Source organism: Pocillopora damicornis, chromosome 1 (assembly GCF_964200805.1).
Source record: "Pocillopora damicornis chromosome 1, jaPocDami1.2, whole genome shotgun sequence".
NCBI classification, from domain to species: Eukaryota; Metazoa; Cnidaria; class Anthozoa; order Scleractinia; family Pocilloporidae; genus Pocillopora; species Pocillopora damicornis.
The window spans coordinates 8,794,476-8,810,000 of NC_142670.1; the positions used below are offsets into that span (position 1 = coordinate 8,794,476).

The 15,525-nt window shown below is 37.5% G+C and overlaps 2 protein-coding genes and 1 pseudogene across 2 annotated transcripts in view; 2 read left to right on the forward strand and 1 right to left on the reverse strand.

Annotated features, from left to right (window-relative positions):
• Nucleotides 1-1,359, reverse strand: LOC149051816 (uncharacterized; annotated as a pseudogene).
• A 7,748-nt stretch (nt 1,360-9,107) lies between these two features.
• LOC149051817 (uncharacterized) lies at nt 9,108-13,787 on the forward strand. Its single transcript, XM_089187509.1, has 4 exons — nt 9,108-10,888; nt 11,613-11,738; nt 12,029-12,214; nt 12,333-13,787. Exons 1-4 carry the CDS (start codon nt 10,838-10,840, stop codon nt 12,615-12,617), a joined length of 648 nt encoding a protein of 215 aa, XP_089043635.1. The 5' UTR covers nt 9,108-10,837; the 3' UTR covers nt 12,618-13,787.
• A 370-nt stretch (nt 13,788-14,157) lies between these two features.
• The window catches only part of LOC149051818 (polycystin-1-like protein 2), a 7,042-nt gene continuing 5,674 nt past the window's right edge, over nt 14,158-15,525 (forward strand). Inside the window, exons 1-2 of the mRNA XM_089187411.1 lie at nt 14,158-14,385; nt 14,933-15,525. The exon at nt 14,933-15,525 is cut by the window's right edge and continues 664 nt beyond it. Coding sequence (XP_089043537.1) covers nt 14,335-14,385; nt 14,933-15,525 — 644 coding nt within the window. The 5' untranslated portion in view covers nt 14,158-14,334. The remainder of the gene's footprint in view (nt 14,386-14,932) is intronic.

Sequence of the window (15,525 nt, forward strand, 5' to 3'; positions counted from 1 at the left end):
TTATGTCAGTCTTGAAAATGGTCCGTATGCCTTTATGTTGTAGGCAGCGGCGAAGAACCTCAGATACGCCCTTTATGTAAGGCAGAATGGCGGTGGATTTAAATCCCTGCGCGGGTTCATTGTTGGCTATTGCCCTTTTTTTTGCGAGTTTTCGTAGAAATGAAGAAGAACAATCATGCGAAACAAGTACTGATGACAAGTGTTTCTTTTCCTCAGAGATAACCGACGGTTTCGTCTTGAGGTGTTTGGCTCTGAGTCGTATAGACATTTAACAATACCACGCTTCACTGACTGAGGGTGGTGCGAATCATGGGCTAGGTACTGGTCAGTATGGGTGGGCTTTCTGTAGAAAGCGGTGGTGAGAAGACTGTCTGAGTCCCTTGTAGCTGGTTTGTGGAGAAAAGGGAATTGCGTTATCTCTCTCGACTTTCATGGTAAAACAAATTGTGGGCTGTTGACTGTTTAGATGTTATAAAAGCTGTTGACATAGTTCCACTCTAAGAATGTGAACGTGTCATCTACATATCTTTTCCAGATCTTAGGTTTGCAAGTCGCATTTGCTTTCGCCTGTTCCTCATATTCTTTCATGTAGATGCTAGCTATAACAGCGGAAACAGAGCTTGTCATAGCTGCTCCGTCTTGCTGTTCATAAATCGACCCGTTGTATTGGAAATATGTTGATCTCAAGACCAAATTCATGCGGTCAGCAATTAGTGTAGGTGTTAAGTTTCTGCGATTAGCAAGATCGCTTTCGTTCTCTAGTTTTCGCAATGCGGCTTGAACTGCACCCTCGATCGATACGATTGTAAACAACGATTCTACGTCTAGGTATCATCTTGTTGCAGATTTTTTTCTGATAAATGTCACGTCTGCGAGTAAAACCCACCAAACGAATCCACTGGAGGCAAAACGCTGCGAATTCGCTCAGGACACTCCGATCACCCCGAAATTCTACGAGCATCACGTTTTATTTTACAGCTCGTGTTCCTCATTCAAAGGTCATGTACATTAAATTTCAGCCAAGAGTTCATTGAGAGCTTTCGCATCAGGCGTCATTTTGAAAGCGCCTTTCCCAAACTATTAGAGCTCGTAAATTATCGTTCAATTATTTACACGCAGGGTTGGAGACTGCTGACTGCTCGCCAAGTTGGACGTTGTGGACAATTAAAACATATTTCTCTTTTAAATTACTTTTCTTGACACTCGAAAGCAAACTTTATATGTATCTCATAGCTCTTCTTTTACGCGAAAAAAAATTTAAAAAAACAAACAAACAAAATGAAAAACTACGAGTTCCGGAGGTTCCGCAGGTTCGGTGGGTTCCACAGGTTCTGAAGGTTCTGCCGTCTGGTGATCCATAGTTCAGTAACAGCTAAGAATATGAAAAACTCCTCGCAAAATTTCGGAGCCCAACCGCTCAAGATTCAAATTGGGCAAAAGTTTAATTTGACCCGTCAGATTTGATACCAGATCAATTCGCTTGAAGAAATATCGTCCTTTCCGAATTTTTGCGTCTCAGTCTGTTTACCATTACATCGAGCTAAAACGAGACATTTTTTTTTTCCTTGATAGCGCTTTTTTTTTCCAACGGCATTTGCTAAGGCCTACCGTATCCTCAGAAATGTTTCCCACATGTAGCAAGTTTCCTGCAGCTGATTAGTGAATTGCAGGGATGCTGCATTTTTTGTTAATTCATCCGTCAGCTCCCTGGGGAAAGCAAGAAAAGTCATGGGTAGATTTTAAAGTGCATGTAGTAAATAGAATGCATTAGTACCACGCTAATTTGAAATCAGATAAACTTTTTCATTGTTTGAAATGTTATTCTTGAGATAACAATCAATATATTTGTTCATTTTCTCTTCTACAGTCATTCTTCATTTGATGATGGAGTTACCAGGAACAGGTGAGGTAGTGAAATTCCATTTAATATTTATGTACCTTAAAATGAACTGACAAAAAAAAAGAAAGAAAGAAAGAAAGAAAGATGTGACTAATTTATCATACAAATGAGTCTTTGACTTCCTGCTTCAATTACATCGGATTGTGATTCAAAACAAAAAAAGGCAAAGAATAATAGTGCTATTACCTTGATCTCCCCGATTTTCACTTTTAAAACCTAGCCCAATTTTTTTTTGTTTCAGTGAGGTAGAGGGTTTTGACGCCCATTGTTTGTTATAAAAATTGATATTTTAAAAAATACTCTCTTATCTTCATCATTACCATCATCACTATTGTTATCATCAGCATAATTTTTTTTCCTTCATTTATTAATTTTTTTTCTCATAGAGTGCCAAGCAGCCTGTTTCAAAAGCTCCTCTTACATATTTTCGAAAAGCGGAAGAAAATGGTCTTTCAACAAGTTTGTCTGCTCCGACCAGGGAGGTTACTTAGTTTCCATCGAAACTGAAGAAGAGTGGCAGTTTATCAATCATGAGATTCAAAAGCGTGGTGCTTGGAATGCTAGTGCGTGGCACATTGGTTTATGGAAAAGAGGCGGGGTTTGGATTTGGAAGAATGGAGAACAACTAAATATTTCGAAATGGCGAGATTCTGAGCCAGATGGTAACGACACACGGGCGGAAATATCCAAGAATGGAGGCCTCTTTGATGGCATCTCTTCGGCTGATAACAATGCCTTCATTTGCGAGATACCTGGAGGTAAGATCACATTCCAACCATAAAGTATCTTACGTACTTAAGTCTTGCACTTATGTCATGAAAATCACTCATGCTTCTTAAAAGTAATTATATTATTCACAGAATATGCTCAGTTCACCGAACTTGTGAGAGATTAATGAACTTTTAAACACGTATTAGTAATTAGACAAAGTGCCCATGAAAAAAAAAGAAACAAAATTATCATTTGCTTATACAAACCGGACTTGGAAGATTCGACTGACAACAACTATTCACTTGACTCTGATCATGACTTCTGCTCGGATTGATGAAACGTCAGTGAGAACAGTCCTTCTCAGGCCAGACCCAGACGATCAAGTTAAACTATTTCATGTTACTCCCGGGTTCAAACCGTTTGCTGAAGACTTTTCTATCCGTTTTACGATGAACAAATTGTTTGAAAGAACTCACGCATAAAATGAATGAAAGTTCCATTAATTAATTCAATTGTAAACATATACCTCACGATTTAACTTTCTGAGTAACTTCTAGTGTAGGTCTAGTTTAATTACAAACGGTCTTTAGGCCACGTGTCAACTTATTTAATCATATATTTTCTTCAAAAATGTATTTCGAAACAACTTCTTTTTTGCTGGCAACCAAAGTGAATTGAAAGAGAGAAAGAGAGGATTAATAAGTTATTCATCGACTTGATTTGCTTTAAAATGATTTACTTTAAAATACTGTCCAGCTGGCAAAACGAAATAAATTTATGAAAACTGGCAACGAAGTTAGGGATGTAGTTGGCGACTCGCGCAAGCGTAACTGCCTTCTTGGGTAGAGACAGGAAAAAACGGACCACTTTAAAAACCGATCAGCAGTTCGGGATAGTTGTCAAATTTGATAACCTAGAGCAAAACCAAACATTTACCAATCGCTGGTCAGGGTTACGCTCACGTGACATGTTACTGAGGCAACAATAACATATTTAACATGACGTCCGAAGGCCGAACTAGACTGAGTTTACTATTATAATTGTTTACGATTGGAACTTGTTATTGAACAAATGGAAAGGCTTCTTCATCTTCTCTTTTCGCAGTCTCAATAATTTCCATTCGTATTATTTCGCTTTCTTGGCGGAGAGCGACGTCCCCAGCCATATATCTGTGCGAAAGAAAAAATGTTTTCACTGATACTGTTACTTCGCTAGTGAATAGGCGAAAATGAGGATGCAATCGTAGCGTATTTCTAACGCGAAACCATGTAGATGGGAGGGTTGCTTTGAATAGTTCTAGAAACATGTAAAGAAGTTGGAAAATCCATACTGCTGCGCACTTAACGTCTCTCCACGGCCGCATCTACTCCTTCTTCTTCCATTACTGATTTGAGCGAAAAATACAATATGTCTTCTGCGTTTGCAAACCTGCTTGGTCATACCACAACTTATTGTCATCAATGAACAGCAACAGGGACTGAAAACATTCTAAAGTTGCAAAATGTCTTAGCCCAAGTGCAAGATGTTTTGTGGAGGAGACCATAAGCAAGACTTTTTTTCGATGAAAGAACTTCAGTTAAGGGCAAAATAAAATAAACTTAGTTTCTTTCGGTCAAAACATGTGAAAAAGAAGAAAAAAACTCCCGTTGATTAATGTGAGGAGAACACTACCAAAAAAAATAGTTTGATAGCACCTTTTGCAACGTTGAAAATCGTCTTATTCAGAACATGAGAATAATTGCATAAAACTATTTCAATCAAGGCCATCCAGGAACATACGTTATTGTTTATTATAAGAGAAATGCGCGCGCCGTGATCGGTCAGAATTAGTTTATTATATTCCCATTAAGTAAGTGCCTTACGTCACACGAGGGCATTGTCGAGATATAGCGCAAGCCACCTACGTCATCGGTACGAGTGCGCTCAATTCACGATACATTTTATAAAAGAAATTAAAAAAAAAAAAACTTGTTCCTTGAGCATTGTTGAGTTATATAAGCACTTGGGAATTTTAAAGAACACCAGAGAAGTGCAAGATGCACTCTCCTTCGGCTCGAGCTTCTCCGCACTCTGGTGTTCTTAAAAATTCCCGGATGCTTATATAACTCAACAATGCAATCGGCGCGCATTTTATTTATTTAATAAACAGATAAAGTGAAAGTGAGGACACATTGAACATGGTCAGATTATTTCTTGCTTTTGAAGTACGCGGAAACTAAAGCTTAAACCCATGACTGAAAAGAAATGAAGTACATTGTTAACACCCAATCAACCATGGTCAGAGCATGCAAAAATAACAACACAGAAATGATGACCGATATGCAGAAGGAAATGTACAGTGAATGAACATAAACTTCGTGATCGTGGAAATTTCCTGTTCAGTGTCCATATCCTGTTTAAGTCCATTCACACACTTAATCGAAGACAAAGAAAAATTGCATTTTAGTAAAGAGGACATTTCCTAAAAAAAACACTCATCTTAATTTGAAGCACAGTCTTGACATTTTCATCAGAAACAAGTGGAATTTTACTTCTCTACTTTCTAGAGATTCTGGAATGAAGTAGCATTCTTCATGCCCTCCCCCTGAGCTCCATCTTCTCCAATTATACAAAGGTGTAGTTTGAACTTTAGGTCTTGGCTCTTACACTTCCACGAAGTGTTCAAGTGACAAATCTCGTTTGTTTTGCTTCAGCACAAAGGTATCTGGTTACTCTGAGATATGTGTAAAAAGGCATTTAGGAAATATTAAAAAAAAACAACAATAAAAATCTGGACAATCCAATAGAATGAAATATTTATGATATTGTATTATTACAAATTGTATTAAATAATATATTTTCAGTTAACTTTGATACAGAAGTACGTGTACAACATGATTGTTACAGCCATAGGTTTATGAAATTCCCCGACAAATGTAAAAATTCCCTGAAAATTTTACAATTTCCCATATTGGCTCATAGCCATTATTTCCAACCAACTATTTATTAGTATGACTTCAGTGACAAACATCTGCGTCTCTTAATTTTCATGAAACAATCCTTAAACAATCCGGCACATTTGCTGTCTGCTTTTCTAAATTACAATTCAATCTGACATTTGATAGATGAAGGAAGAGCCATTTAGTGGACATGCCACAGTGTATGCCACTAAAACCAGATTGTATACATTCCTTTTTTTATGAGAACCAATTTATTTACATTTGATGTCTATAAAAACCTACTTAAATACTTGAATTGTTGAAGAATATTTTTCCTAACTTCTCTGAAAAAACATAAATTTTCTGACTTTTCCCTGATCTTGAAGGACCATTTTTCCTGACCATTTCCTGACTTGTGACAAGATAAATTAAAACCTGTGCTTGAGCCAAGTTGCCCATCAAACCAGAGTTTAGCTTTAGTATAAAGCAACTAGAAGTCAAACCAAGGTCAACCCTCAAACGATGACAGCGGGCTTTGCGTATGACAATGCTTAGGTTCTCTTCGGGCTATACCAGCGCAATGAAAGGAACAATGATTGTGCGTATTGTGCAGTGAGTAAGAAATCTTGAATTAGACAACAATGTTCAAATGAAAAACAGAAAGATTAAAAGCAGCGCCGAAAACACAAAATGGCTGTTGGCTACTAATAAAGCGGTAAATGAAGAGCACCCCAAGCACTTTTTCCCTGCAATTTCATCACGATAACTAATATCAGATGCATTGAATGAAAATAGATTGAGGATATCAGGAGACTCTAGGAAACTATCGCTTTAGGGGCGAAGCATCTCGGTTTTGATGAACCTATTTTATTAACAATACTGATCTTAAATTATACACAGCATGAAATACGAAAAAAAAGGACGAGCTGACTCTGTTTAATTTATCTTCACTTTTTATGTCCATAATGATTACCGTTACCCATATAATCCTTTAAGATTGTGGCGTGCACCTTAAATTTTTGCTCTTTTTTCCCGATAGCCTTTCCCATATCAACTGTATAGGGCTAATCTCCAGTTGCAAATCCATGAGAACCTAGATTAACGTTTAATTTTACGTTTTTATGTCTGTTCAGCTGGGGAAGGAAGAATTGGGGGCGGAGTGAGGAAGGAGCTAATTAACTTTCAAAACTCAGCCACCAAATTTACATGAGCTCACAGATAATCTTAGTTGATGTGAACTAATTCTGAAAAGCAGGTCAGAGATAGCGGATGCTGTAGTGAAGAAAGATGTATTGTATTAATTGACAATGATCAAACATAAACTGCAGATGTTAAAAAAGGGATCAAATAAAAAAAATAAGTCACGTTTTCTAACTTATTTATTTTTCTTCTTTATTGTGATTGTGATTTGTCTTTTTATGTTACAATCATTAATTTAAGTATCACTTTGTTTATCATCATTATGATAATTAGTATTTTTGTTTTCTTTTTTATAATTCTGTAGAATGCCCTGATAGAACCTTTAAAAACTCTTGGTATATAATTTCGGTGGATGGATGGTCCTGGCCCCGGAACAGAGAAACCTGCCAAAGCCAAGGAGGGGACTTAGTTTCCATGGAAACCGAAGAGGAATGGAACTTCATGAATGATGCAATTCAAAGGCGAAATACTAAATCCTTTGAAAATAAATGGAGTATTGGCTTAACAAAAGAAAAAAAAGGTGGGAATTGGACCTGGGTGCATGGAAGACCGCTGACTATTTGCAAATGGGGAGAAGGGGAGCCGAGTGGTGAACACGACGCGGCTTTCATCTACAAGCGGTCCAGGAATGGCGAACGGGGCGTGTTTGGTAGTGGAAGAACAATTTGGAAAAACTATGACGCTTATATCTGTGAAATTTCCAAGGGTAAGTCGTCCTTTTTGTTGTTGTTGTTGTTGTTGTTGTTCTAGTATTATTTTGAGTAAACTAAGCGGCACCAGAATCGTTTGAGTGTACTAAAGACGTACATTATTTTCTAACGTTGGTGATACTCACTGCAGAATTTATATAAACCCCTTTACAGTCAGGATCAAGTTTACACTTACATTTGCATAAATGAAAATATATTTCAGACATATCTCAATGAACGTTTTCATAAAATACTGTCTCTTCTGTATAAAAACATCTGAGTGCAAATAAAATGCATTGGTGCCATACTTACCTTTGACTTTTCCGCAGCTGTTGGCTGTTCTCCTTACACAACGCCCTTTATTCCCAGTTAGAGAGAGTGCGCGTTGCGTGACGAGACCAAATAACTGTCGAGAAAGAGATTACCCTCACTACCGTTCCTCTGACAAAGAGAAAATCAACATTATTCGTCTACAGTTGGCTGCCTCAAAAATATAATTCCACGTTATTATGCCATGAAAAGCAAAACAAAACTCTGTCGTATCTCCATTAGACCCTAACCAAGGATATATTGCGCTCTCGAATGACTTAAGATACGTTGAACAGAGAAAATGATCATAGTATTTCAAAGAGGGTAACTTGATTGGTTATTGCCTATCTAGCATTTTCCCATTGAGTTAACAAGCTATAGGATTAAGTCCAAGAGAGCTTAAAGCGACTTTTATTCATCCTTTATATCCCTCATGCTCATTGTAATCGAAACTTTGCAAGTGCCTAATGTTATCGCGGACTGAATAGTGCAAGGTGCAAACAAATGTACACAGAAATTAACACCGGCGAGTATCGCGATCATACCGATAGCTATGTGGTAAACCACCTATCCTACTACTGCATCAATCAACAAAAGCCTTTGCTTGTTGGTCTTTTCCTCTGACATTAGTTTTAACAATGAGGATGTTCAAGGTATTTGTAGTGTATTTCAATAGTGCCTGTTGGTATAGCACACTTCGGGTTACGCACTTTGTAACGAAGGTACAATAGCGTCCACTTAGCATAAAATATCCGTTTCATCCAAGTTTGTAAATTGTGCTATGATGACAAGCTTGAATTTTCGAACCTTTTCGCCGTTTGCGTTTCCTGTAATTTGCTACCCAATATTTTTTAAAAAATTTACAAACACGTGCTAAGAGGGAAGCCGTAAAATAGTCAAAGAACTCAATTAGCATTTCACACTTATCGAAGATTTCCATCTTCATCCATATTAAGCATCGGCATTGGCATCGGCATTAGCACCGCCATCGCCATCTCTAATGTCATCGCCATCGCTATCGTCATCACCATCGTTGACACAAATTTCAACTACAGCTCCAATAACAATATCTAATAGTAAGTATTAATAACAAAACTAGTAAGAACGTATTTCGTAAGACTGGCAAGTTAAGATACTATATACTATATCCTATATACCCAGGTGCAGCACCTTACTGTCATGGCAATTGCTGAGTTTTTCGAATGGGATGTAGTGATAAAACAGCTCAAAATGGCTGCTAAACCCTACTTATTTTTATGTATTGAGGGTTTAGACCATGTCACAAAACAATTGGAAAAAGGGGTAAATTGATAACAACAGAGATATCACCTTTTCTGTAACTAAGCCAGGTTTCTCTTTTTTCTTCTTCTTCTTTTTTTTTTATTTTTTTTTAATTTTATTTTTATTTTTATTCTCGTTATTTAGACGAAAAATCAGCTCGCAAAAGAAAAATTGACCTTGTGGCGGTCATTTCCGGTGGCGCAGAAGTAACAAGAGGACTCCACAGAAACATCACATTAAATGCCTCACTGTCATATGACCCGGAAGTTGCACATGCCAACCAACCAAGAATGAAATTCACCTGGCATTATGGCAAAGTCACAGGAATTCCCTTCAGCAAACAAGCGGAGGCGAAGGCGGACAAATATTTCATTACGGCAGTACACGAGTCAGCCATTCAGTATTACGGAAAAGCATCTGGCGAACAAATTTCCTTAAACACCAAAGCTATGTCTGTTAATCAGACCTACATAGTTAAACTTGTGGTGACCAAGGATATTCGCATTTCCACTGTTTATCAAGTTATCCATCTGATAGAAGGGGACCCCCCAGAAATATATCAAAGGTTAGAGATCTACTTCGTTTTTTCTGTTATTATTTTGTTTGTTTGGTTTGTTTTTACTGATGTTTTCTTTGCCGTTGTTAATATCTTTATTTGTTCTTGACTATTTCTCTTTTTTTTCGCTACTGATGCTTCTGTCTTCCAATTCTAGCTGTTTTGTCTCTGGTTTCGTTATTTTTCGTGGTTTCTGTTGCCGTCATTTCATATAATTTGTTGTTGCTGATAATGATGTTGTTGTTGATATTGTCGTTTTGTTTATTATTGTTGTTGTAGCTACTTCATTAGCAGATGTTCATATCAATGTTAAATTGCAGCCACTGCTGTAGTTGTTCTTCTTAATTACATAATCTCATCAGGCAAAGAAAGTTCAAAACCTCTTCTCCACTGAGCGTTCGTCTAATATTTTTCGCTTCATTTTAGGTGTTTCTTTAACTGTCAAGCTAAAGTGAGTCACTTGGTAAAACTTAGTATCGAATCACAATGTCGCGGATTACAGTGCTCTAAAATATCTTCCTATGAGTGGGTGCTCTACCAGCAGTTCAAGCGAAACACCTCCTTTACCTGGCAAAGGAAACATAATCTAAGACTTATCACAAGTACACCGCTGAATTCAAGTGACATTGTTATCAAAGGGGGTTCCCTTGCTGGTGGAAATAAGTACCGGTTGGCACTATTCGTAACAATTACGGACGGTTTAAGGGGAATGAATGCTTACGAATTTTCTACAGCAATACCCCCTACAGGGGGGAACTGCTCGATTACTCCGCCAAGCGGCATCTCACTGAAGACTGATTTCAGTCTGAGCTGTAGCCACTGGAAAAGTGAAAACAACCCTCTGTCCTACCAGTTTCAATACAAGCTAAAGAACGATCTGTACAATGTTTTATATCGTGGCGTTAACAACAATATCAATACCTCTTGGATACCGCCAGGGAACAATGCAAATAATTTTGTTGTCAAAGTTATCGCTACAGTGACTGACAACTTTGGAATTTCTGCTTCCCCAGTCTCTTCGACAGTTCAGGTAAGTCGATAACCATTAATTTAATATCTAGCATGAAAGGATGTGAGGATATTTCAATTTCTTTTGGTCCCTATTAATAATAGATTAGTTATGGGCGCCCGCTTTTGACTTTTGCAGATCAAGCCATATCAGAATGTAAGCACCGATTTTATCACAAACCTTCTACTAGCAAAGGACAGTTTATTTCGGAAATCTATCGAAATCGGAAACCTGACAGAAGCGGCGCTAATAGCAAACTCGGTCATGCTATCAGTTTCACAAGAAACCTCAATGAATTTGCAGGAGAGATACAAGGTACTTCTAAAATCCAACTTGTTATTTAAAAAGTGAAATAAAACTAGCTCATTATGATCGTATCCGAAAAGCAAAGAGTTTATTAGGAGCCAAACATGCAAAAAAAAAATAAAAAAAATAAATAAATAAAAAGCAATAAAGCATTTGTATTTAAATGATGATGATAATCATAATCATAATAATCATAATGATGATGGTAAACTCAACTGTCGAGGAACAGACGAATATAATACTTTAAATATATGAACATATTTTTGAGAAAGATTGAAGCTTGTCTGTTAAATATCTGATATTTTTGCTGCTCGAGAGTCGTGGCTTCCACATTACATGTTTAAATTCCATTATTCTCGCGGGTTGAGTGTGTTAGCATACAATTTTGTCTTACGTTGCTATAAGTGAAGAATGCTCAGGAACCTTAAATTAAACTTCAAATGAATATTTACAGCGCCTTGAAAATGAGGCTAGCAAATTTATTCATGGGCTGAACTCACCAGACTTTCCTTTATTTCAGCTTAAACATTTTCGGTGTTTTGATTCATTTACATCAATCATGCGCTTATAAATATGTCATTTTGATGGCATTTAACTGACATTGGGAAACCTTATACTTTAAGTCTCCTATTTAGATCTATTATCTTTGAAACGAGCCTGCGAGATACAGTCTATCTGCCTAATTCTTTAATGCTTAATGAACACTAAGCTGATATGTTTATCGTTGATCAAGGTTATGAACTACATCCTTGAAAAAGTTTCGCCCTTGGGAGCAAAAACTGTCTCCGACCTGCTTCACAAATCTTCAGCTATCGGTTCTGCTCTTCAGGTTTTGGAAAAAGTGCCCCATCAGTCTCTGGTAAGTTAATTATGTCATATTGATTGGGACTGGAATAGCCTTGCTGTTACGTCAAGTTTTCATACCATGACACTACTTAGCCAGAAAGGCTCAAGAAACAACAACAATAACAAAGGAAATGAAAACAAACAGGCATGAAAAATAACCAACTGTTGCGTTATCAAATGAAGCAATCTATAAGTTTGAACTTAATTTAGCTAATTCGCCACAAACTATTTCTACAAAGCCAATGGAAAGAAGTCGGAAAGTAAGCATTTTTATCTTCATTTATATCCATTTGCACTCCACAGAATATCTCCTTATTTGCTATTAGTTCGATGACGTCACTCCTATGGTCTATCGCCCAGAAACAACTTGTAGCAGACACACCATTGACAACGCAATCAGCAGAAAACTTGGCCTCATGTCTTAACAGCGTGTTGAAGGCAGCAGCAGTGACTGCATCCGAAGACTCTAAGTCAAGTTTTCAACAACAGGTACTGTAATGTACATTTAGGGTGTGTCGAAAAGTTCACACCAAACAGACTCCTCCTTGCGAAAATTCATAATTTTTTTGAAATAAATATTCTATGTTTATTTTTGCAATTTGCACAGGGTAAACTATTGGTGAAGATTTCAATGAAAGCCCTAGAGAAAGTTGCAGACTCATTGTTAGCCTTGACAGTACCTGATGAAAGAATGATACCAATCACAGCAGGACAACTATCCATGACGCTCGGAAGATTTAGCCTCCAGAGACTTTCAGGACTGGAAATTAAAGCAGGAAAAGGCCGGTTTATCTTACCGTCTAAGAGCCAGTTGTTGCTCTCTGGAGTAAACAAAACAAGTTTTGTAGATGTTCAGGTAGGTATTCCTGCCCCACAGGCACATTTCAATTAAATTTTTTTTTTTGGGGGGGGGGGGGGGGGGCAGATACAGACCCCAGTCAAGTTAAAGTAGCACATTAGGTACCATAAAGGTTGCTTCTTACCTGCAGCAATCTTATTTCTTGTTTTGATTTTGACATGTTCAACTCTGGTACTTGGGACAGCAAAAGAAACCGAATCAATCTTGATTTTCTTAAGATAGCCTTCACTAAACTTTAAAATTGAGTAAATAACAGGATCAGATCTCTTATAAGCCATTTTCGTCGTTTTTCATTCGAGTTTCAAAAAGCTGGCTATGAAAATAATCCATAATAAGTGACCATACGAGTGTCATTTCATTTTTCTTATATCGCCAAATATATTGTTATTTCCATTTTGCCCTCAACTTATGGTAACTTATGATTTATACTGACAGCACATTCGTTGTTTACACGTATAACTATAGCAGTCTCCAAAAACAAACAAGCAGGCAAAATTGTTAATCATTCTTCTTTTAGATGCTGTCAATCTCTTTTAATCCTTACACTTGGGACGGCACAAAAGAGCGAGTTGCCTCTGATGTTGTAACCCTGAAGCTGAAAAACAACAAAAGAGAGCTGATTAAAGTATCAAATCTCTCTGAAGACATCGTCATCGTTACGCCTTTGAAACCTGATGAAAACTTTGCAAAAATAAAAAACTATTTCACAAGGGATGACAATTTACTTTTTCATGTGATAGAAGTTAGATTTGAAAACACATGGCTGATGCTGGAAATCAAACCTCAAGATCCAACCGTACATATGTTTGTCTATATGCGTTTTGGTCAGCGGCCGACAACTCAAGACTACGACCTTAATGCCACTATCTCTCATGGCGAAAAGTGTGTTTGGGCGCTAAGTGCTCATGACAAAAGTGAAGGGCAAACGGTCTGCTCCTTGAATCCACATGAACCGATACAGTTTCTGGCTGAGCGTCCTGGGAAATACTTTCTCGGCTTAAAACATTACAGTGCCACAGTGAACTTATCTCACAAAAGGGGGAAAAGATCATGTTTTGGCGGAAGGCGAAGGAAGCGCTCCTGTGTCGAAGTCAAAGATGCACCACCCACCCCACCCCAGATTGAAAATATCTTTGTGATGCCAATTTATGATTCCACAAGAGACCAGAACTACACTCTAAAGGTGGCCTTAGGTAGTTGTGTTTACTGGTCAGAAAAAATTGACAAGTGGATATCATCTGGTTGTCGAGTAAGTGAAAAATTACATAACGATTTTAAGCACAATCCTTTTTTGCATAATTTGGAATTGTATTCAATACAGTTGAGATAATTTGAGCTTTCCTGAGTATTTTTTGCAAAAGTGCTGTGGTATTGTAATAATCCTCACTCCTTCAGCTTATCTTTGAATTCAGGCTAAAATTTGATCAGATAACATTTTCAGACAAAAGTCGAATCAATATGATAACCAACCAGGACATAGCAGCGCTTTAAGACAGAAAATATACAGTTTGATTAAGTTAATGGTGACAGCCAAAATTTTAACATTCCTTACATTTGTTAATTTCAGGTTTTAGCAGAATTCGATGGATTTTTAAACTGTAGCTGTAGCCACTTGACATCATTTGGTGCAAGTCTTTTAGTTGAACCGAATCCTATTGACTTCGACAAGGTTTTAGTCGAGTTCCAGCAGTTATCAGAAACCGGAAATGTTGCAGTAATTGTGGCTATTGCGGTGGTTATATCGTGTTATATGATTGTACTCGTTATCGTAAGGAAATTCGACAAGGAAGATGCCAAAAATGTAAGTGTCGAACCAGATTTTGCTCATGAACGTTGCTTTAACGGAGCATGCTCTCCAGTATAACCCTTTCACTCCCATGATCTGATTGTTAATTCTCCCCTCCGACTGCTATACATTTTGTTTGTAAATAAGTTACGACAATTTGCTGATAGATCAAGATAACAACTTCTACCTTACAGGTTTAAATATTCTCATGACCTGTTACCTGAATAATGTACGAACATTTTTGGGAGAATATACATGTTTATCACCTGTGGGAGTTATAGGGTTAAGGGAAAAAAAAAAGGTTGAATGTTGACAGCATTATTCGTTTTCATTGTTTGTTGAGTTGAGATTTTTAACTTTAAAACGCGTTGAATATAATTTAAAAATCTTGAACTTTAAAAGTGAAGGGACAGTCAATTTAATTAAACTGTTTTTTAAGGTTGACCAAATTTGTTGTTTTTTTTTGTTCTTTTTTTTTTGTCGGGACTTGGACAAAAAAGCGAATTAAAAATAAAAATCAGCTACCCGTGTTAATTATTCATTCCTTATCATGATTTTCTAGAGGGAATTACCGATCCAACTTCCATCATCTTCAAGCAGCACCTATGAATATGTTATAGAGATTACTACAGGAGCTTGGAAAAACTCAGGCACGACTGCTCATGTTGCTTCGGAGATTTACGGTTCTGACGGAAAGAGTGGCGCTCTTCAGCTTAGCCAAGAAGAGCCTGGTGCAGTTAATACGTTATTTTCTAGAGGTAATTCAGATGTTTTTGTACTATATGTGAACAAATCACTTGGTTCAATCCAAGGAGTGCAGATTGGACATGACAATTTTGGAGATAGTCCCTCGTGGTACCTAGAGGAAATTCTGATTCGGGACGTACAGTCTAAGCAGTCGAGGAAATTCATGGCTTATCAGTGGTTTGCTCTTGAGCGCGGAGATGGGTGCATCGAGCGGATAATCAACAAGACCTCAAATCATATGGATTTTGGCGATGAAGTTGCAAAACGTTGGCGAAGAGGCCTCGCAGAGTGGCATATTTGGATTTCAGTAGCAGCCAAGCTAAGAAAAAGCCGCTTTACAAGAGTACAGCGGCTTTCTTGCTGCCTCTCAGTGCTTTTGACATCTATGTTTGCTAACGCGATGTTCTA